General features: G+C 35.3%; 11 protein-coding genes across 13 annotated transcripts; 5 read left to right on the top strand and 6 right to left on the bottom strand.

Annotated features, from left to right (window-relative positions):
* Nucleotides 1-71: 71 nt before the first annotated feature.
* Nucleotides 72-1,717, top strand: LOC105316634 (protein FAM204A-like). Its single transcript, XM_011411686.2, has 7 exons — nucleotides 72-163; nucleotides 215-293; nucleotides 338-383; nucleotides 430-520; nucleotides 563-652; nucleotides 696-799; nucleotides 1,475-1,717. The coding sequence occupies exons 1-7, from the start codon at nucleotides 83-85 to the stop codon at nucleotides 1,515-1,517; spliced, it is 534 nt and encodes a 177-aa protein (XP_011409988.1). The 5' UTR covers nucleotides 72-82; the 3' UTR covers nucleotides 1,518-1,717.
* LOC100634636 (26S proteasome complex subunit DSS1-like) lies at nucleotides 1,551-2,053 on the bottom strand. Its single transcript, XM_003383860.3, has 3 exons — nucleotides 1,938-2,053; nucleotides 1,795-1,891; nucleotides 1,551-1,724 (listed from the first exon to the last, which is right to left on the bottom strand). The coding sequence occupies exons 1-3, from the start codon at nucleotides 2,020-2,022 to the stop codon at nucleotides 1,667-1,669; spliced, it is 240 nt and encodes a 79-aa protein (XP_003383908.1). The 5' UTR covers nucleotides 2,023-2,053; the 3' UTR covers nucleotides 1,551-1,666.
* Nucleotides 2,054-2,089: 36 nt separating this feature from the next.
* LOC100631689 (probable ADP-ribosylation factor GTPase-activating protein AGD13) lies at nucleotides 2,090-3,222 on the top strand. The gene is made up of 2 exons (XM_003383921.2): nucleotides 2,090-2,314; nucleotides 2,397-3,222. Exons 1-2 carry the CDS (start codon nucleotides 2,181-2,183, stop codon nucleotides 3,109-3,111), a joined length of 849 nt encoding a protein of 282 aa, XP_003383969.1. The 5' UTR covers nucleotides 2,090-2,180; the 3' UTR covers nucleotides 3,112-3,222.
* Nucleotides 3,223-3,237: 15 nt separating this feature from the next.
* On the bottom strand, nucleotides 3,238-7,444 carry LOC105316633 (uncharacterized). The gene is made up of 19 exons (XM_020008844.1): nucleotides 7,350-7,444; nucleotides 7,217-7,309; nucleotides 7,107-7,172; nucleotides 6,611-6,722; nucleotides 6,452-6,559; nucleotides 6,177-6,336; nucleotides 6,032-6,107; nucleotides 5,899-5,966; nucleotides 5,772-5,850; nucleotides 5,609-5,715; nucleotides 5,399-5,557; nucleotides 5,269-5,346; nucleotides 5,085-5,215; nucleotides 4,983-5,022; nucleotides 4,847-4,927; nucleotides 4,597-4,800; nucleotides 4,125-4,427; nucleotides 3,712-3,895; nucleotides 3,238-3,497 (listed from the first exon to the last, which is right to left on the bottom strand). The coding sequence occupies exons 1-19, from the start codon at nucleotides 7,399-7,401 to the stop codon at nucleotides 3,328-3,330; spliced, it is 2,271 nt and encodes a 756-aa protein (XP_019864403.1). The 5' UTR covers nucleotides 7,402-7,444; the 3' UTR covers nucleotides 3,238-3,327.
* LOC105316632 (uncharacterized) lies at nucleotides 7,444-8,029 on the top strand. The gene is made up of 5 exons (XM_011411684.2): nucleotides 7,444-7,596; nucleotides 7,644-7,706; nucleotides 7,750-7,793; nucleotides 7,851-7,871; nucleotides 7,926-8,029. Exons 1-5 carry the CDS (start codon nucleotides 7,468-7,470, stop codon nucleotides 7,972-7,974), a joined length of 306 nt encoding a protein of 101 aa, XP_011409986.1. The 5' UTR covers nucleotides 7,444-7,467; the 3' UTR covers nucleotides 7,975-8,029.
* LOC100631564 (pre-mRNA-splicing factor SLU7-like) lies at nucleotides 7,953-10,415 on the bottom strand. Its single transcript, XM_003383920.3, has 12 exons — nucleotides 10,289-10,415; nucleotides 10,130-10,192; nucleotides 9,906-10,074; nucleotides 9,760-9,860; nucleotides 9,572-9,713; nucleotides 9,273-9,499; nucleotides 9,158-9,225; nucleotides 8,915-9,111; nucleotides 8,760-8,864; nucleotides 8,600-8,707; nucleotides 8,365-8,544; nucleotides 7,953-8,187 (listed from the first exon to the last, which is right to left on the bottom strand). The coding sequence occupies exons 1-12, from the start codon at nucleotides 10,381-10,383 to the stop codon at nucleotides 8,008-8,010; spliced, it is 1,635 nt and encodes a 544-aa protein (XP_003383968.1). The 5' UTR covers nucleotides 10,384-10,415; the 3' UTR covers nucleotides 7,953-8,007.
* Nucleotides 10,416-10,463: 48 nt separating this feature from the next.
* On the top strand, nucleotides 10,464-11,171 carry LOC100634762 (60S ribosomal protein L26-like). The gene is made up of 3 exons (XM_003383861.3): nucleotides 10,464-10,747; nucleotides 10,832-10,924; nucleotides 10,967-11,171. Exons 1-3 carry the CDS (start codon nucleotides 10,532-10,534, stop codon nucleotides 11,096-11,098), a joined length of 441 nt encoding a protein of 146 aa, XP_003383909.1. The 5' UTR covers nucleotides 10,464-10,531; the 3' UTR covers nucleotides 11,099-11,171.
* On the bottom strand, nucleotides 11,128-12,325 carry LOC100631435 (myosin regulatory light chain 12B-like). Of its 2 annotated transcripts, XM_011411631.2 has the most exons (7): nucleotides 12,233-12,325; nucleotides 12,076-12,183; nucleotides 11,955-12,030; nucleotides 11,802-11,903; nucleotides 11,532-11,610; nucleotides 11,435-11,483; nucleotides 11,128-11,384 (listed from the first exon to the last, which is right to left on the bottom strand). In XM_011411631.2, the coding sequence occupies exons 1-7, from the start codon at nucleotides 12,233-12,235 to the stop codon at nucleotides 11,283-11,285; spliced, it is 519 nt and encodes a 172-aa protein (XP_011409933.1). In that variant the 5' UTR covers nucleotides 12,236-12,325; the 3' UTR covers nucleotides 11,128-11,282. The 2 variants fall into 2 exon arrangements, with proteins under 2 accessions (XP_011409933.1, XP_019864414.1); XM_020008855.1 differs by having other exon boundaries at nucleotides 11,195-11,384; nucleotides 11,802-12,030.
* Nucleotides 12,326-12,340: 15 nt separating this feature from the next.
* LOC100642089 (D-aspartate oxidase-like) lies at nucleotides 12,341-13,583 on the bottom strand. Its single transcript, XM_003383918.3, has one exon. The coding sequence runs from the start codon at nucleotides 13,576-13,578 to the stop codon at nucleotides 12,415-12,417; it is 1,164 nt and encodes a 387-aa protein (XP_003383966.2). The 5' UTR covers nucleotides 13,579-13,583; the 3' UTR covers nucleotides 12,341-12,414.
* LOC100633881 (inactive rhomboid protein 1-like) lies at nucleotides 13,554-16,901 on the bottom strand. The gene is made up of 10 exons (XM_020008846.1): nucleotides 16,745-16,901; nucleotides 16,559-16,689; nucleotides 16,362-16,487; nucleotides 16,002-16,096; nucleotides 15,867-15,955; nucleotides 15,715-15,797; nucleotides 14,999-15,671; nucleotides 14,560-14,757; nucleotides 14,383-14,504; nucleotides 13,554-14,206 (listed from the first exon to the last, which is right to left on the bottom strand). The coding sequence occupies exons 1-10, from the start codon at nucleotides 16,818-16,820 to the stop codon at nucleotides 13,736-13,738; spliced, it is 2,064 nt and encodes a 687-aa protein (XP_019864405.1). The 5' UTR covers nucleotides 16,821-16,901; the 3' UTR covers nucleotides 13,554-13,735.
* Nucleotides 16,902-16,981: 80 nt separating this feature from the next.
* Nucleotides 16,982-18,841, top strand: LOC100634135 (E3 ubiquitin-protein ligase RNF4-like). Of its 2 annotated transcripts, XM_020008854.1 has the most exons (8): nucleotides 16,982-17,137; nucleotides 17,183-17,261; nucleotides 17,313-17,408; nucleotides 17,457-17,521; nucleotides 17,581-17,617; nucleotides 17,704-17,782; nucleotides 18,467-18,581; nucleotides 18,623-18,841. In XM_020008854.1, exons 1-8 carry the CDS (start codon nucleotides 17,129-17,131, stop codon nucleotides 18,770-18,772), a joined length of 630 nt encoding a protein of 209 aa, XP_019864413.1. In that variant the 5' UTR covers nucleotides 16,982-17,128; the 3' UTR covers nucleotides 18,773-18,841. The 2 variants fall into 2 exon arrangements, with proteins under 2 accessions (XP_019864413.1, XP_003383904.1); XM_003383856.3 differs by having other exon boundaries at nucleotides 17,183-17,408.
* The last annotated feature ends 6 nt before the right edge of the window (nucleotides 18,842-18,847 follow it).

Here is an 18,847-nt window from a genome sequence, read left to right as displayed (position 1 = left end):
AATTCTCTTAACATCTTTTTATTCCGGAAACCAAAAATTTTTTAAGGGACCACGCCCAATCCGGGCACGCCTATAATTTAAAATGGCCTCTTGTTCAGGATCAACTTGTCCTACTCCTCCAAAAGAAGGCAAGACCAAACGTACAACAGAAGCTTACTGGACTGTAATAATTTTCAGTGATACTTGTTATTATTTATTGTTATTTTTTGAAAAGAGATTCCAAGAGTTGAAGAAAAGAAGAAAATCTCAAGAAGTGATAAAAAGGGCATCGAAAAAAATGAAATTAAAGACTGGTAATTGATTAATATTAACTATTTGTGTACATTTAATTTTACAGTAAAAAAGTCTGAAACATTAGACAGTGCTACAGAGGAAATAAAGAGGTTTCAAATGATAATATAATTAATCAATTATTAAATAATTAATCAGTGGTGAGATTACATGGTCTGACATAAAACCTCACATAAAAACAAGTTCACAATTATTAGGAGGGAGTGACATTGTAGAGGGAAGAAATGAGGTCAGTTTTAACAAGGGGAGTGGCACATTAATTAATTAATAGACTGGATTAGAACGTTTATTAGATTCGGCCCTTGATAAACGAGATTATGCAGGTGCTGTAGAGTTAAGTGATAAAATATCTAAAAGAAAGGTATAGTTATGGTTAGAGACTATCTTTATCCCTTTTTGTAAAGTTTTCACATCAAATAGTAACTGCAGTTGACAGCTGCAAAGGGGAAGAGAGAAGGAAGAAAGAAAATGAAGAGAAACAACAAAAGAGACATAAACTGAAGTGGAAGTAAGACATGTACATTATACATGTTTGAGCTTATTCCAATTGAAATTGTTTCTGTACACATTTTAAAGTTGCTCAAAAATCAGGTATAGAAACTTTGGCCAAATTTCACCAAAAATGGCTCAGAGAAAATTCTCTATTTTGTATTTTTTTTTCCTGATACATATACATGTTCTTATGTTGTGTATCAAGTTTGAGCTAATTCCAATCAATTCTAGATTTTTTATGAATTTTTAAAGTTGCTCAAAAATTGAGCCAAAATCCCTGTACTATAGTGCAGGGACTTTGGCCAAATTTCACCAAAAATGACTAGGAGAGAATTCTCTATTTTTATTACATTTTCTGATGCATATACATGTACTTATGTTGTGTAGAAAGTTTGAGTTGATTCCGATCAAAATTAGATTTTTTTACGAATTTTAAAATATTTACTTTGAGTAAGTATACCTTAAGGTTACTTTTAAATGCGGGTACTATTAATTGTGAATTTTGCGTTTGGGTTTAAAATCACAATTATTAATACACGCAATTATTAATAATGACATCATGATGCCATATAACTATTAGTAATAATTATTTAATCGCAATTTTTAATATCAGCAAAATGTACCTTCTGCCAAAATCGCAAAATTTAGTACCCGCAATTAAAAGTTATTCTAAGGTAATTATTTCCTCTAGATATGAACACAAGCAACGTTGGGAGATGAAGTCTAATATGTGAATACTCAAAAATACTTCACCTTTGATGAGACATGGAGTGTGACTGTCTATTGATTATAATGGAACAATCAGTCATTATACATGTACATTAACAACAGTTAATTTTATAATGTTCAGAGTAAAATTAATGTCAACATCATTAATTTTTTATTATTTTTGTTCTTGTGTATTGTCAATGACTTTGTGACCCAGTCTTTCTAACTCTGCCCTACAAGTACACACACAGAGACACACGCATAGAGTCAATATAATCACTAATATATTAATTCATTAATTACCTGAGCTGAACTGAAAAATTATCTTCAACATTGTCATCGTCCCAATTATCTTCCCACAACTGCTTGTCAGCTCTCTCCTCCTCATCTTCCCCCCATTCTAAAGAACATTTATATTTATTTAAAATTATTTTTTGCGTTATTACCTTCAGTTGGAAATTCTTCAAACTCATCGTCTTCTTCAAAAAGAGATTGCTCAACTTTATTCACTGGCTTGTTGCCTGCCGCCATTTTATCTACGGGTGTGGTTACGAGTAGATCTACGGATTAATTAAAATAGGCGGGGCTAGGTCAGCAGCTATCATCATTGCGGCCTGCCAGTAGCCAGCAAAGCGTGTTTGGACTTTGGAGGAGACGTTTTTGTTTGTGTTTCAGAGAGAGGGTTACTCATGGATCAGGGCCTCAAGGAATTGTTAGAATATCCTGAGAACAGCCAGTGCGCTGACTGCACCGAGCCCAATCCCACTTGGGCGAGTACAAACTGGGGCGTTTTCATATGCGTCCAGTGTGCTGGAGTGCATAGGTAGAGATCTATAAATTAAAGAATATACAGACCTTATCAACTGCTTCTTTGTATTCCTCTCCTTTCTCTCTCTTCCCCTTAGATCACTAGGTGTTGAGCACTCCTTTGTTTTAAGTTGCAGTTTAGACAACTGGTCCAAGGAACAGATTGACTTCATGAAGGCAAGAGGAAATAAAGAAATGAATGCACTGCTGGAACATTCCGTTCCAAAAACGATTGAAGTCCCTTTTGGCTCTGAGACTGATCGCGACACAAGAGATAAGTATATAAGGGCTAAATATATTGAGCAGCTGTTTTACAAGAAGGAAGGAAGGACTCCTAACCCTCCTAAAAGAATGAAACGAATTGGAAGCTCGTCTTCGCGTCATTCGCCTCCTTCTCCGTCTCTTCGCGATGCAGCCATGATCGAATATATTGGAATCATCGAAGTGGAACTGATTGAAGGAAAGAATCTCATCATTAAAGACATCATATCCAGTGATCCCTATTGCAAACTAACCGTTGGCCTACAGTCGCGTAAGAGCACAATTAAAAAGAAGACACTGAATCCGCATTACAATGAAATGTTTAGCTTCTCTTGGGATGGGAAGGATAAACTCTGGATTGAGATATACGATCATGATGATTTATCGAAAGATGACCACATGGGCATTGTGGATGTCGATCTTGAGTTTTTAAAAAAAGGAGACGGAGAAGAGAGATCCCACGAGTGCTGGCTGCCTGTGACACACAGAAAGCATAGAGACAAGCAACAGGGCGAACTAAAATTAAAATTAACATACAGGCCAATCAATTAGTAGCATTATTTATTTATTATTATTGTTATTATTATTATTGTTATTATTATTATTATTATTAGTGTTCTTATTTTTTTGTTTTGTGTACATAATACCCGCGCGTCACAATAATTGTTTATATATCTCTTGCTAATACTAATAGTTGTTACTTTTTGGTTTAAATTTATTATTACTATTATTAGCATTCACTTTCAGTAAATACACACACATAATTCATCATGATCTGATCAGTTGCTGTACATCAGAGAACTTCAATATTTCATATTCTGCACCTTTTGTCTCTTCCATTTCTGTGATGATGTCTTCTCCTTCTATTTCATTTATTAATTTCAATTTATCTTTAATATCAGTGAATGAAAGCAGCAAACTAATGTAACTAGATATATCTATAGTAATATTACAATAATGATAATTAAGGAAAGTAATCTTTATATATAAGGTATTCCTTACACTACACAAGAATGAGTGTTTTTCATAGTACATTAGCCATACACTGCATACACATACATTAATTACTGAATTGCAAGAAATACATTGAATGACAAATATGCATATCTACATGTACATGTACATGTACATGTACATATTTCTGTAGGATACAAGCTAGCCTATTAATAGGTAGTATATCTTTTCCTTTAGTTTGAGAGAGTGCCTGGTTGTATAGTCTAATGGCCAACAAGTCAATGGATTGTATTGGAAATAGCGAGAGACAAAACTCAGCAAACTCATTTTCATTCATTCCATTAGAATGTACTGTCTTCACTTCTGATAGATGAGTCTCCATCTTTAGACAAATAAATAAATAAAAGGGAGAGATGAGGTCTTTTTATATTTAATAATAACAATAATAATGATAACCACACATGTAAAAACATTTTTAAGGCAAAAAATACCAAATTTTAGGTGAAAATTTTCATACATTTTAAAGGTAAAAATACCAAATTTTTGGTGCACACTTAAAGGTGAAATTTACAAGCCTACTGCTCTCTCAGCACCCCCCCTCTCCCTCTTACCTGATTTATCAATGGTTCTTTGTTTCTCATAATCAGCCACAATATGTAATTCAATATTGTCAATGTATTGCAATTGTTTGAGCTGTGACCAGTAAACTCTATGCTGTATTGCTCCAATGATTCCTCATCCATAAATGAGTAAACACATTTACACCACTCCATAAATGTACTGCTGTCGTTAGAAGAGGCATCAGGTTGCTGCCTCCAGTTTACTGCAGAGAGAAATTCTGAAAGAAGTAGGAAATACCTGAAAACAACAGGCTCTAGGCTTCCAGCTAAAACGTGACTGAAAACATGTAGCACCTATAATGAAAAAATATAATGATAAAAACAATGATCGTTGTTAAATCTAGAATTTTAGGAGACCAATATAGCTAAAATGGGAGATTGGGAGACCTAGACCAAATATGGGGGACCAAGAGTCTCCTAAACTCCCTCTAGATTTAAGAGGAATAATAGTATTATATCTTACTATATTTTCTTTATATATTTCTTGTAATTTATTCAAGAAGTCGTGAGTAGCTATTGTCCCAACATTACTCGTATAGTACAAACTCTTCATGAACTGGTAGAATGACCCAAATAAGGACTGAGGCGTAATTGCATGCGTGGGTGGGGTTGCATCAGTCTTCAATTGTGAGACGTAAAACATTTTCACAATAAAATTGACGGTTTCCTAATAAGGCAATAAGAGCGTACTGCATATGTGTACATGTACTGACTGGTGTCATGTCTCTGGACAAAGGCCGGGATAATGATGAGAAAGATTTGAATTTTAACCAAATTCTATCAAAATCAGTTTCCTACAAAAAATACATTAAAATCGTATCTTTATCATTATTATTATTATCACTTTACCATTATTGACTCAGTAGGTTTTGTTTCTTTAACTGTTTTTCTATAAATATATAATAATAAATTATGTGCAAATGAATATGTAATGTACAATAGTATACTTACTGTTTTATTAATGAGGTGTCAGTGGACTGGGCCTGTCTATTAATTAATGGACGATTAATCTTCAAGTGAGTGCAATTGATAGGTAATTGAATTATTAGCTCTACATCCGACCAATGAGGGCATATGACCACCTAATAAAATAATAATGAATAAATAAATAAATAAATAAGTATTAATTTATTACCTTGTCTCCACAGCTTAAGCAATCCTTAGATTCTTTCAATGGATAATAGCTAGCTCCAGAATCACTTGAAAAATACATCTACATGTACATGTCTACATGTAACATAATGCATGTACATGTATTATAGTACCATTGCTGAATATTTGTTTAATAATTGTTCTTGAGATACCAGTGGACTGGCAGGATGGTTACGTTCAATGATTGCTTGATGTGATTGATCTGAACTTAACGCTGATACACATTCTGATCTATTACTGACACCAGATTGATGGGATTTTAATAATGATAGCTTTAAAAAATCATAAATATTTATTAATTGCTCACAATGTAAGTACTATACCTCTGTTTCAATGAGGTCTATGTTGGTCTTGAATTTATCTTTGATCAGTTTTAATTTATTTCTCTCTTTATTTTTCCCAAAGAGTGACATAACATCAACTTCATACTCTGAATAAACGAACAGTATATTAAGAAACATCACCATAATTAATCATTTCACATACGGTCAATGAGCTTATTCTGTATTACTAATAACTGATTGACTAGTACTGATGTCTGGGCTTCATTTCTATCCAGTTTAGCCTTAAAAAATTAAGATTAATTAAATTAAATAAAAATACAGCAACAAACCATAACTCCATTGTCATTAGCTGGGGGAGGCTCAGGCTCACTCATAGCAGTTCTTTTAGGATTGAAAGCTGATAAAAAGAACAAGTAGAACACAACAACCATTAATAATAAGTAGCTTCTATGTCTTCCTCACCTTTCTGCAAGTTCTGGTGTGTGGCCTTGTATGTCTCTAATTCCTTCACTTCATATTCTAAGTAATCAATATGTTCCTAAAATGTACAATAATAATAATAATAATAATAATAATAATAATAATAATAATAATGGTGTCATTATACTTGTAAAGCATTGGCTCTTTTCTCTGCCTCTTCAGTGAGGTGGAGTACAACAGCATCATGATGAGTAGCCAGTAATTGTAAGTCATTTCTCTCCTCGGTGACCTTCTGCAATGACTGAGTGAGAAACTGTACTTTACTCTCATATTCCTTAACACTGTGCCTATAAACAACAAAATAATACCATACTAACATGTACATGTACATGTACATATATATATGTATATGTACATATAATATATACATGTAATTTCATGTATAATATAGATTTATGTTACTTTGATGATTCCAGAGCTGATGATGCTTTCTCAAGGTCGGCCTCACAATTATACAGTTGCTCCTTAAGGCTGTCAATCTGATCTTTATATTTTGAAACTTGCTTGTCTCTAAGACATTAAATTAATATTAATAAAATAAATGTAAATGATTATTGCTACCTCTCGTTCATTATTTTCTTAGTTGATATGAAGTAGGGAACACGGACAGGCTCTACAGATGATCTCCGCCCCTTACCAACACCAGCTGTATACTGGTCATTATACACAGCACCTAATAATGTGTGTATACACATACATGTATATACATGTTCTTATGTTGTGTATCAACTTTGAATTGATTCCAATTAAAATTGGATGCTTTAAGAATTTTCAAAGTTGCCCGAAAGTCAGGCCAAATAACATGTACAGGAATTTTGGCCAAATTCCAAAAATAAAAAGTAGAAAATTAATTTTTAAAATGTTCCTGATACATATACATGTACTTATGTTGTGTAGAAAGTTTGAAATAATTCCAATCAAATTTAGATTTTTTAGAAATTTCTAATTTTTAAAGCTGCCCAAAAATTGGGCCAAAGACCATGGGCTATAATACAGGGCTTTTGGCCAAATGTCACCAAAAGTAAAAAGGAGAGAATTCTCCATTTTAAACTCTTACAGAATAGTTCTTGTCGTATCATATTCATTACTCTTTGGTAGACTCCTAGTTGAGGTATTAGTTCATCTAAAGACAAGAAGTTAACACTATACAGAGCTAGTTAAAAATACCAAGAATAAAGAAAGTTAAGTCAATTCTCTCTATACTCGCTCCTTTCCCATATTCTTTCTTTATCTCCGCCAGCTGGAGCTCATACTTTAAAACTATTAACAAATACTGCAACTGTAAAGCGTGTGTGCCTACCTGGAGAGTGTCCAGGGGCTCCAATTACTTGTACAGATGAACCGGCCGCCATTTTGTTACTAAAATTTAGCAACTATGGCAACGATCTAATGGGCGTGGCAAAGTTATTAAATTACAAATGGCTGCCGTTAAGAAGAGAGATCCAAGTCAAGTAGCTAAAGGACGGATCTGTACATTAGTACAGCAAGATATAGACGAGCTTGGTAAGATAGTAAAGTATATTAGGCAGAATTCTAGCACTAGAGAGGTTAGCTATAAGCTCCAATGAAGAGTAAAATGATATTTTGATTGAAGATACTTTTGAAAGCAGCAAAGAAAACATCATCACAGGAGCACTCAATGGATAACACGTTATCTGTAAATTAATTTTAATTTTTGAAATGATTCCATATCTTAACAGAACTTAAGAACAATAGAAAAGTCATTAGAAAAATCGCTACTACAGTACGTTACATTATACAATCAGTAATTAATAATTATTAACTTTATTGTATTTTGTAGGGCTGATTATGTAGGAAGAAGGTATATATATATGTGTGTGTAATTTACATGTTATTTATTAATTATTTTGTACAGCATGGAGGTAGCTACACAGACAATGAATCAAATCTATGACATTATTTAACTATTTCATTTTTATTAATTTTTAATCTTTATGTTAAATGAATTCGTTCATGGGATCATCTTTTCGTCTCTTTCTTCTGTGATACGCTTCCATTTCTTCGTCAGTTGGAAACATTGAACCTTCAGCCTTCATCGAATTGTACGGTCTTTTTCTTTCATCCAACTCCATAAATGCTTTCAGCTCCTCTTCCTTTCTCTTCTCCCTCTCCATAGCCTTTCAAAATTAAAAAAAAACATTATAGAAGTAAGGTCATGGTTGATTGAGAATCATTGTAATCATTATCATCATGTACATGTAGAAGTGGATAAAGATTAAGAAAGGTCATTAAAATAGTTCTAATTGCAGGCTTTCATGGAGAAATAAACTCAATGTAATATCACTATGCATTACCGCTCTGATTCTCTCTTCTTTCTTTAAACTTTCATCTTCAACATTATCGCTTTTCTTCTTTCCTTTCTTTCTTTCCTCTTCCAATTTCTCCTTGTGCTGCTGGACAAGAGACTTCACCTCCTCCTCCTCTTCTTCAACCTCTCTCTCTCTAATTCCCTTTGACAAAGAGACTTTACCACCCTAGCAACAATGATGATGTATAATAATAATAATACATGATCATAAATTGAATTACCTTTCTAGCTATTTTACCAGAGAGTCCTGTGCAATAAGACATTTTAATTAACGAGTGACAGCAGGCGTATCCCCAATGTCCATCCTCCCAATATGATCCCCATACACTCTACACAATATACATTAATAATGTATTATATATTAGCAAGGTTATTACTTACTGTGTGATTGTTAATATACGTGTCCTCTTCATAACGTGATTTTGCAATTGCTTTTTCTTGTCCTTTGATGACAGACCCTAGTCTTGAATATTCAACATAATGCTCCTAAAAATAATAATAATGATAATAATAATAATATTATTATTATTAATTACAGTTTGAGCTAATAGTAATTCTTTCGGAGGTGCTTCAAGATGTTCCTCTCCTCCATATTGATCTATAATCGATTGCTTTAAATCTGTTTTAAATTCATCTTTGTTGCTCTGAAAGTCTCTATGCATTAGCGTCAGTGCTGTGGGCTCTGCCTGCGGGTGAATGTCCGTTCCATGTTCATATGCCTCCCATGCAAACACTATTAATTAATTAATTAATTAATTGATTAATAATATTTGATGTACTTTGCTGTTTAGCAAACTCTTTAACATCTCCAGTGTGTCTTACAAAATTTTCTCCGGCATATTTTAATCTATAAAATAATAAATAAAATATTAATTAATGATTAGATTTCGTTACTCAGTAGGATCTCTGTTCATATTTTTAAACGGATTCTCTCTCATCGATCGTGTCTTAGGATCATAGTAAGCTGAATTCGGATCAAGATTATACAAATATTTCGCAGTGTCTTCTCTTATGCGAAGATTCCGGACGGTCGTTCTTGTTTTCGAGTCAAATTTGGTGCCAGGCATGTCAACTTCATCGGCATATTTGTCATCATCTAAGCCATCAGCTCCACCTTCTGTCTATTAATAATGAGTTATAATAATAATAATATTAGTTATAATAATAATAATAATAGTCATAATTTATTATACCTTTTTCACAGTCTCTTCTGATAATTGACCAGATATCAATTCTTCTTGTAATTTCTCCGCTTTCAGCTGTCGCTTTGCCAGTTCAACTTTAGAATACTCTTCGATAATCGCTTTGTGATCATCAGGATTATAGCCGTTCCACCTAGTCATTAATTAAAACACTATAACAAAACAACAATAGTCCCCACCTATCCCTCTTCCCGTCATAACTAAGGTTAAAGCTTGGTTGCATTCTCTCGTCTTCCTTGATATCTTTATTATTAAACTTTGCACCAACTTTACGCGGTCTCTATAGGTTATGCAAGTCAACCATAGCAACAAGTGTACTCAATACCTCCATACAGTCCTTCTTCTTGTGTGTCATTGATCCACAATTCTCGCAAGCTCCTTTTCTAAACTTCCTTACGTTTGTTCCTGCTCCTTCTCCTCTCTTGTACCAGGCATCGATTCCATCATAAACCTTCTTGTTCTGTTCTTGTGGTCTCTGATGACTTAGAGATGGTCTGTGTATTGTTAGTAAGATAAAATGAGGCAGAAACTATGCACACACAGACGTACCTTCCTAATGACACGTACCATGGAGCTTGAGCAATGTATTGAGGTATATGTGGATTAATATCCCTGTATAAATTAACAGTATCACCATAATTTTTATTAATCATAATAATATTAATTATTATTACATCATTATTATCATTATTTTTATTACAGACATACCTTCCTTCTTCATCAACTTCAGCAGGAGCAGTTCCAGCCTTTCGAGCCTCTTCTAACTCTTTTTTCTTCTTCCAATCATCTCTTGAAGACGCCATTTTGATGGGCGGAGTTAATAAACATTATGGGCGTGGTTTACAATCACGTGGTTTTAGTGTCCGGACTTAGTATCCGCAAGTTTACTGTATAAGCCCTCTCCGTAAATTGCACGTGTTGCCCTCCATCTTCTTTTCTTCTCTCATAAAGATGAAGTTTAATAAGTTTCTGAGCAGCTCTAGAAGAAAGCAGAGAAAGCGTCACTTTACTGCCCCCAGCAGTGTTAGGAGGAAACTGATGAGCGCCCCGCTTTCAAAGGACTTGCGTCAAAAGTACAGCACGAGGTCCATTCCAATCCGTAAAGATGATGAAGTAATTGTCAATAGAGGGCATTTCAAAGGACAACAAGCTGGGAAAGTTATTCAGGTATTTTTTATATTTTTTAGAAGTTCATATTTAAATAAATACTATGTCGTAATATTTTTTTCTACTTGAATTTTAATTTTTAAGGTTTATCGTAAAAAGTGGGTGATTCATGTTGATCGTGTCACGCGTGAAAAGGCAAATGGTGCATCTGTTTACATTGGAATCCATCCATCAAAAGTATATTAATTAACTATTAATAACCATTAACCACACCCCCAGGTTGTGGTTACGAAACTCAAATTGGACAAAGATCGTAAGAAGATACTTGAGCGCAAAGTGAAAGCAAAGCAAGCAGACAAACTGAAGGGGAAACACAAACAAGAGGACATCAAACCGATGGAGACATCCTAACTTTAAGAGGATTGTTTATTGTCCTGTTATTATTATTATAATTATTACATAAAAGAAAAATTAATGGATAAAACATTGGCCAGTTGCTAATAATAATAATGGTTATCTCGCTACACAACTAAGTAAAATGATAATGTTACTACAGCTTATAGACTGTTAAATTGAGATTGATAAAATGGAAACTTTAGTCTTCCTTGGTTCCGTGTTTAAGGATCCTTGTAAATGCAACGTAATCAAAGTTACCGGCACTGTCAACTGGAGCTCCGCCCCTGAGCATCTGATCCACCTTTACAATAAAAATAAAGATAATAATAGTATGATATTAACAATAATTACCTCAGCGTCAGTGATTCTATCTCCCATTGTAGTCAAAAGTTCTCTTAGTCTATAATAATAATAATAATAGTAATTAATCAATTAGCTACTATTATACCTGTCTTCGTGTATAGTGCCGACTCCTTCCTCATCAAAACAAGCAAAAGCATTCCTTATAACATCTTCGGGATCAGTTCCTGTACACAAGAAGCAGGAGGTGTCATTATAATAATGATATCGTTATGATACATTGTATTACATTACATGACCAAATAAGGTAAAATATGTATGTTTCTCACTTTCTCCATCTTAATCTATCTCTCTCTCTCTCCTTTCTTCTATCCTTACATTATTTAAAGATGGTAGGGGTGTAATGTGTTATTCTTACCAGTGAGTTTTTCTCCAAATAAAGTCAGGAACATTGTAAAGTTGAGAGGTCCAGGTGCCTCTCCCATCATTTCGTCAACAACAGCGTCACTTGGTTCCTGACCTGAGAGAGAGAAAGCATTACTATGATTATTTAGTGACAAGGAGGTCATACCCAACGATGCCAACATGTCTTTCAGATCTTCATTGTCAATGAATCCATCTCTATTCTGATCTATCATATTGAATGCCTAGAAACAGTACATTAGTCTATCCTATCCTATCCCTTTATTTACTTCTTTAAATTCTTGTATCTGTGCCTGGTCGAACATGGCGAATATGTTCGAAGTTGCTCTCTGTCCCCTTCTCTTGGGGTGTTTCTTCATACCGGCCCTTTTACTGCTCTGTGAAATAAGGAGAGACTATTAAAGAGAAGAGTTTAAAGCTACTTGCCATTATTAATCAGGTAGACGGCTCTGCTCTGTGTCAAATAAAGATGAACTGGTTTTCCTGCTGTTGTGGCTCTTGTTTGTCTCCTCTGCCCACTTGCATTCCAGGAAATTAATTTTTAATACTCTTAATTAAAACACAAATACGGTACAACAAATTAGCGTTTAAATAGATCATTTGCAGTACTACAATTTGGAAGGGACTCTTCTATGCATCAGATCAATGTAATTTCTAATAATTTCTGTCACTTCTAGAGCACAGCCCCAATGAGTGACAATGCCCTGTCCCCCATGACCATAGCAATGTATTAATGAAGGATTCTCTGCATCAACTTCAAATCGTATCTCTTTTCTAGCTGGTCGGAGTCCAACTGAATAATCCACAATTGCAGCATTGCTTATACTGGGTATTATACTGCTGCAGTTCTTTATTATTTTGCTGCTTGTTTCTTCATTTATTTCTTTGCTCCATTCATTAGTTACTTTGCTTCCTCCAAGCAGAACATCAGCTGAACGTGGAAATACATACATGACATAATCTTCCTCATCGTTAGTTAGTAAGAAGAATTCCTTTATCCATGGAGCCAGTATAGTAACTGTATCACCTCTTACTGGATATAACAAAGGATCTTGAACGAGGCTACTTGCTCCTAAACCAGTACAATTTATTATAATGTCGTAAGAGGATAACTCGTGGAAATTGTTAATTTTCATTTTTACGAGGAAACCACCTTTCTCTTGAAACCTCTTCATCAGCCAGTTCAAGTAGTCACTTCCAGATAGTATAAAAGTATTGAAAGCAAATACATTCCTAATGCTCAGTGGAATACGTTTATATGCCTTCTCTTCATCTCCTACTCTTCTAAACCCAGTAACAAGCTCCCTACCCCACCAAGGGTCTACGGTGTCCTCCTGGTTACCAAAATATCCATGAACCAATTGTATGTTCACTTCCTCTGCAAACCGAGATGAGTAGAGATCCTCTAAGTGTCTGTACGTCTCTCTTGTCCATTTTCTGACTCTTAGCTGATGTCCAGTGTCATCATCATTGCTCTTTCCCTCGCTCTTTCCCTTAGCTCTAACGTCAAAAGGTATGATTACTGCTCCCGCCTTATCACTCACAGTCCTCGGGCTGAACTCATCAGATATTATACTAACGACCAGATTACTACTCAGCTTCTCTAATAAGTTTAGGCCAACAGAGACACCAACCGCACCAGCGCCAATCACAGCAACTTGGACTTTTCTTTTTGGAATTGGTAAAGACATGTTTAGCTTGGCTAAGCTAAGCTGCAGTGTGGCTACGCCCTCATGAATGCTTTTACTTAAAATTTTAAAAACCAAAATCATTGATAACTCCCTATTTTAATTATTTTATTTAATAGCAAGAGTAAAAGATAATGAAACTACACTAATCTAAAACACAGCAACACAACTAAAAGTTTAAATGTAAGGCAGAGTTTTTAATAGTAGCAGCAAGAAGGGTTAAATAGCAACTGTTAGTTTCTTAGAGAGCAACGACCTCGGGATTAGGACTGTTAATCTCATTGTTACAAAATGTGCTGGTATAAGGAATACAGTTGAAATAATGGCAGAAAGAGCAAAAGTCTGGATCGCCCAAAAAGAAGAAGAGAAGAAAGCAAACGAGGAACATTATCAGAAGAAGTGGGACACAGATAATGAGTAGAATCCTCTTCCTCCAGGCATCAACCTTACCAAATGTAATGTAAGGAAGGAATATAATGGCAGCTGGAACACCAAATATGATCCCTCCAATATTAGCAAGATTATCAATAAAGGGCAGAGTACCAATGGCTAGCAGTACCAGCATTATGGAGAGCAGTTTGAGCAATTCGAGCCAGGCTTTGTCAATAATCTGCCAGACCTGGAACAGCTCAACTATTAGGACACTAGCTAGTCCAAAGACAGCTGCTGAAGCGCCACCTGTAACTTGATAAGGAATAAATATAGCACTCACCTAAAGGAGAAAAGAAACACTAATGATCAGTATCAATGGATAGGCTATGTACATGTACATATATTTGAAGTAGCTTTAAAATTTGTAAAAAAAATCCAATTTTGATCGGAATGAGAAATACAACAAAAGAACATGTATATGCATCAGAAAATGTAAAAAAGTATAGATTAACTGACCAAGTTCCCGCCAATCCCAGATATAAAGTAGATAAGAGCAATACGAAGGAATCCTGCTGTTCTCTCAATCTTGATACCAAGATACAGCTGTATAATACCAATAACGATAACGTCAATAACACCTAGTAATATTAATAAAATACTAATTTTAAAAAATGATAATAATTATGCTCTAACCAAGATGTATAAACAGTGATAGAACCAGTCTCCAGGTTTGAGTACCAGATGGTTGCAATGGATCATTATTGGCCATGCCGACACCATTCAAGCCACAGATATCATTAAGACAGTTGGTCTCATTACACGAATCAAGTTCAGGATGAAAGATACCTCCTCTGTCCTTGCACTCTCTCACGTGAGTCACTTTACACTGACCTGGTAAGTAATGGAAGGAATTATCATTATTATACATACTGTCCATTATCATTATACTGTAATTTAGTGGGGAAAACTTTGGTGAGTTTGACATTTTAATAGCCATTTCGCTCAATGGCACATGGCCACAAAATTGCCAAATTAAAACTCCACAATTGCCTAAAATTTAGGAACTTTACCGCCCCCACAATTCCCAGCCCTACAGTACACCATCATTAATTCATTATACATTAATACTCACCGATTATCCCAATACAGCATGGATGAAAGTTAGCTAGCAATAGTGTGGTATCCTCGCAGGGTACTCTATCAAGGTACTCTGTATTGTTGTTTGGATTAAGATTATTAACGCATTGAGCTGGTATAGTACTACCGACCCAGATGTTGTTCCTACAGCAACCAAGCCCACCATTATCTTTGTCACTTGCACGTTGTATCAAGTTACGACTCGCAATGGCACTGTCTTGTCTCATGCATGGCGTGAATTTAACTCCACTTTGAATGAGGTGGAGGACTCCGATTCCAAACCACGGGTTAGTATAACGATAATATGTCACCGTTTCATTTCCACTTTCATTCCTAAGGCTAGGGTACTCGGCTACTTTCTCCTCTGGTTTTATGTTAAAAGGAGCTGGACGATGGATAACCATTAGCACAATGACAACGACCACTTGGACAAATGTGAGACCGATAATGAATATCGGCCAGAAGGTTGGGAGTGACTGGACTTTCTCTCGTACCTGAGTGTTCTGGCGCTGAAGTTTGGAGCGGTTTTTCTTTGTCTTCATAATGACGGCTTCACCAACCGAACTGACTCTTCCTCTTCTAGCAGGACGATCAACAGAAGTGGATCCTTCTCCAAAGAATTCGCTCGCATTTTGACGGTTCTGCCTTTGTCGCACCCTTTTCTCGGCCTAAAATTAAAAAGAATTAAATAATAAAGTTAATTATAATTACTTTAATGTAATCAATGTAATATTGGAGAGCTCTTTCTTTGTCATTAAAATATTCTCCATCTTCTACAACCACAGACAAATTACCTTTTAAAGATAAAATACAATAATAATAATAATTATTATTATTAATATAAAATGGAGGAGTAAGTTTACTTCTTTCTTCAACAATCGGCTGAAGGTTTGGGCGATCCACAACTCTAGCAGGATCCTCATGACCGTACATGGAAGTGACACGCCCACCACTAATTAATAACAATAATAATTAATAATTAATTATAATTAACTAACGGAGGTAAGGCAGAGTAGCTAGGTGGAGGCACTTCAGTAAAGAATGTCTCATCATCACTTTCATCACTGCTTAACTCGGCAGGGTCAAATGATTGCTAGAAACAGGAACAACAATATAATAATAATAATACATTAATATTATACTGAAATCAATGTTGGTGATTCTATGACTGCAAATGTATTGTTGTTTTTACACCAGTGATTTAGCAGTTATGTGTCATTGAACATGTGAAGAATAAGGCAAAATTAAGTGAATTTTATACTGGCGATAATCATTATTAATCTGCCAATTGCCAAAATAAAACTATTACCAATTTTACCACTATTATACGTGTTTATATCTTTTATAATATTACTTACCAACTGAGTGGCAGTCTGTCCAACACCTGCTAGTTCAATGTCAGGGTAGCTCGGAGGAGGTGTGGCATCACTGCCCAGAGCAAACCTTGTAGCTCTCCTGAGAGTTGAGAAATTAGCCGGAAACTCCTAAAAAACACCCGTTAGCAACAAGCCACACCCATTAATTAATACAAAGCCCCGCCCATTAATTAACATACTTCAGCTCGTCTTTGAGCTACTTGTCCCCATCCCATTGATTCATCATTCCCTTGTTGACTCTCCTCAGTAACTCCAAAAAAATCACCCACGGCACGTCCGAATGCTATCGTACCCCGTCTTAAGGTACGGCCTAGTATGTACATATGTATATGTACAATTATAATAATTATTATTATCATTCATACCAAATTGGTGTGAAGCTGATCCCCTTCTGTTACGAGGTGGTAATGGCGGGGCAGTGGGCTCAGGACTCAAGTCCATAGCAACTTATTCCAACTCCTTCTCAAGTTTACAGCAAACAGAAATGAAATGTCGACACAATCACTTGTGGGTGTGACAATGAAATCACAAGCAGGTGTGGTCATGTACCGTATTAAAATTTGCTCTAATTATACGACTTACTTTTGATTTGAACAGTTTAGTGACTGCCTAACTGACTGTATGTCGAGTTGTATGTGTCTTTGATCAGCTGCTGTCTCCTTCTTTCCCTCCGTTAGTCCGTTTCCCTCCCTCCCTCCCTCGGCGGCTCTGCTAGTCTCTCGCTCTTTCAAAAGAAGAGTTTAAAGATTATGAACGATGTAAACCCCGTCAGTATATCATTTACTATTTTAAAATCTTTTCAGACTTTAGCTGACACTCCTAGTGGTCGGGACAGCCCTAAGAGAAAGGATAAAATAGAATCAGTTTTAAGCAGGACAGCAGGTGGGGGTAGAGTAAGACGTAGGAAAGGTTTCACTTCAAATCGTGTTTCAGGACTACGTGTGGCAGCTTTAAGAATGGCTGAGAGCAACGAAGAGTTACCCCCTCCTCCTGGAGAGGAGGGCATGGCTACAAATACAACAACCGATTGTATGTTTAATACTTATCAAATGACGTGTCCTTATCTACCTCCATTAGCTACTCCTCCACAATATATTGATCTAACTAATGATTCATTCATAGACTTAACAACGCAACAATCTGTTAGTTTATTTTAAATAAAACTTATTTATATTATTATTTATTATTATTACATTTCTAGCCGTCAATACAAAGATATTCTCATTCATCGTCATCCTGTTAGTTTGAATTTCTTTTATTTATTCATTTATGTGTGTGTATTTTTATTCTTCTCCCCCCTCTCTCTCTCTCTCTCTCTCTTCAGCTGAAACTCCTATATCACCAGATGTCGTCTTTATCAGTCAAACGTACAATAACGACGATTGCATAATTAGCTCTGCAAGGTATTCATTTTTTATCAATATATACATGTACATGTAATATTCGCAGCTGCTAAAATTAGCTCTGCGAGGTATTCATTTTTTATTAATATATACATGTACATGTAATATTCGCGGCTGCTAATATTCGTGGTGATAAAAACTAATAAAGAAGTTCAATTAAATACCATGGAAACCAATTGATTGTTGCTATGACAACTGACCACGTGTTTATACAATTACAGTGTTCAGCAGCTAATCATCTATTCTTTTAGCAGTTTTAGTGGAGCCATCCAGACTCCAGTTCTCTATCCGCTATCTTCTTGTATAGATGGACCGCTATCTTCTTGTATAGATGGACCGCTGCTGCAAAATCAGTGCTGGTCGGTCGGTCATGATTATAAACCACACCCAAGTCAATAAACACTAACTAGAATGGGTGGAGAGTCCCAAGACACGGCAAAGCAGAGTGAGTAGAGTCTTTCTAAAAGAACTGGCTAAAGCAGCTTCAAAGAGTCCAAGGATTAGTAACAGCAAGAAGAATAACAACTCAAGAACACTGTAATCGGGTGCTGTGCTTTAATAACGCGCCGTTTTCAATTAAAATAGCATGTAGTTGCTATGGCAATTGCTAGCCGTGGGAAAAAATCGCGAATATTAGCAGCCGCGAATATAACCCGACCTACGGTATCCATAATGTCCGGGTAGGTCATCAAGTAGTAGCAGTAAGAGATTGAAAAAGACAGAAGAGAAAGACACGGCTTTGGCGGACAGTAAAAAGTTGACACTCTCCTGTCCCGTTTGTCTTGAAACAGTTCCACAGGTACCGTATGATATTTATAATATTTAATTCTCTCTTTCTAGTTTGAATCCAAAGGTCGTAAAGTTTCTGCCACGATATGTGGACATATTTTCTGCAATTACTGCATTAGAAATGCCATAATTACTTCGCATAAGTGTCCTTCGTGTAGAAAAACTTTAACTTTAAAACAATATCATCAATTATATCTTTGATTTACATGTCAAATAATTATTGTCTTGTGTGTGCATAGTAATTATTAACACTAACCAGTCACATTTTAATTATTT

Source organism: Amphimedon queenslandica, unplaced genomic scaffold (assembly GCF_000090795.2).
Source record: "Amphimedon queenslandica unplaced genomic scaffold, v1.1 AMPQUscaffold_13506, whole genome shotgun sequence".
NCBI lineage: Eukaryota > Metazoa > Porifera > Demospongiae > Haplosclerida > Niphatidae > Amphimedon > Amphimedon queenslandica.
This window is presented reverse-complemented; position numbering and strand designations above follow the sequence as displayed.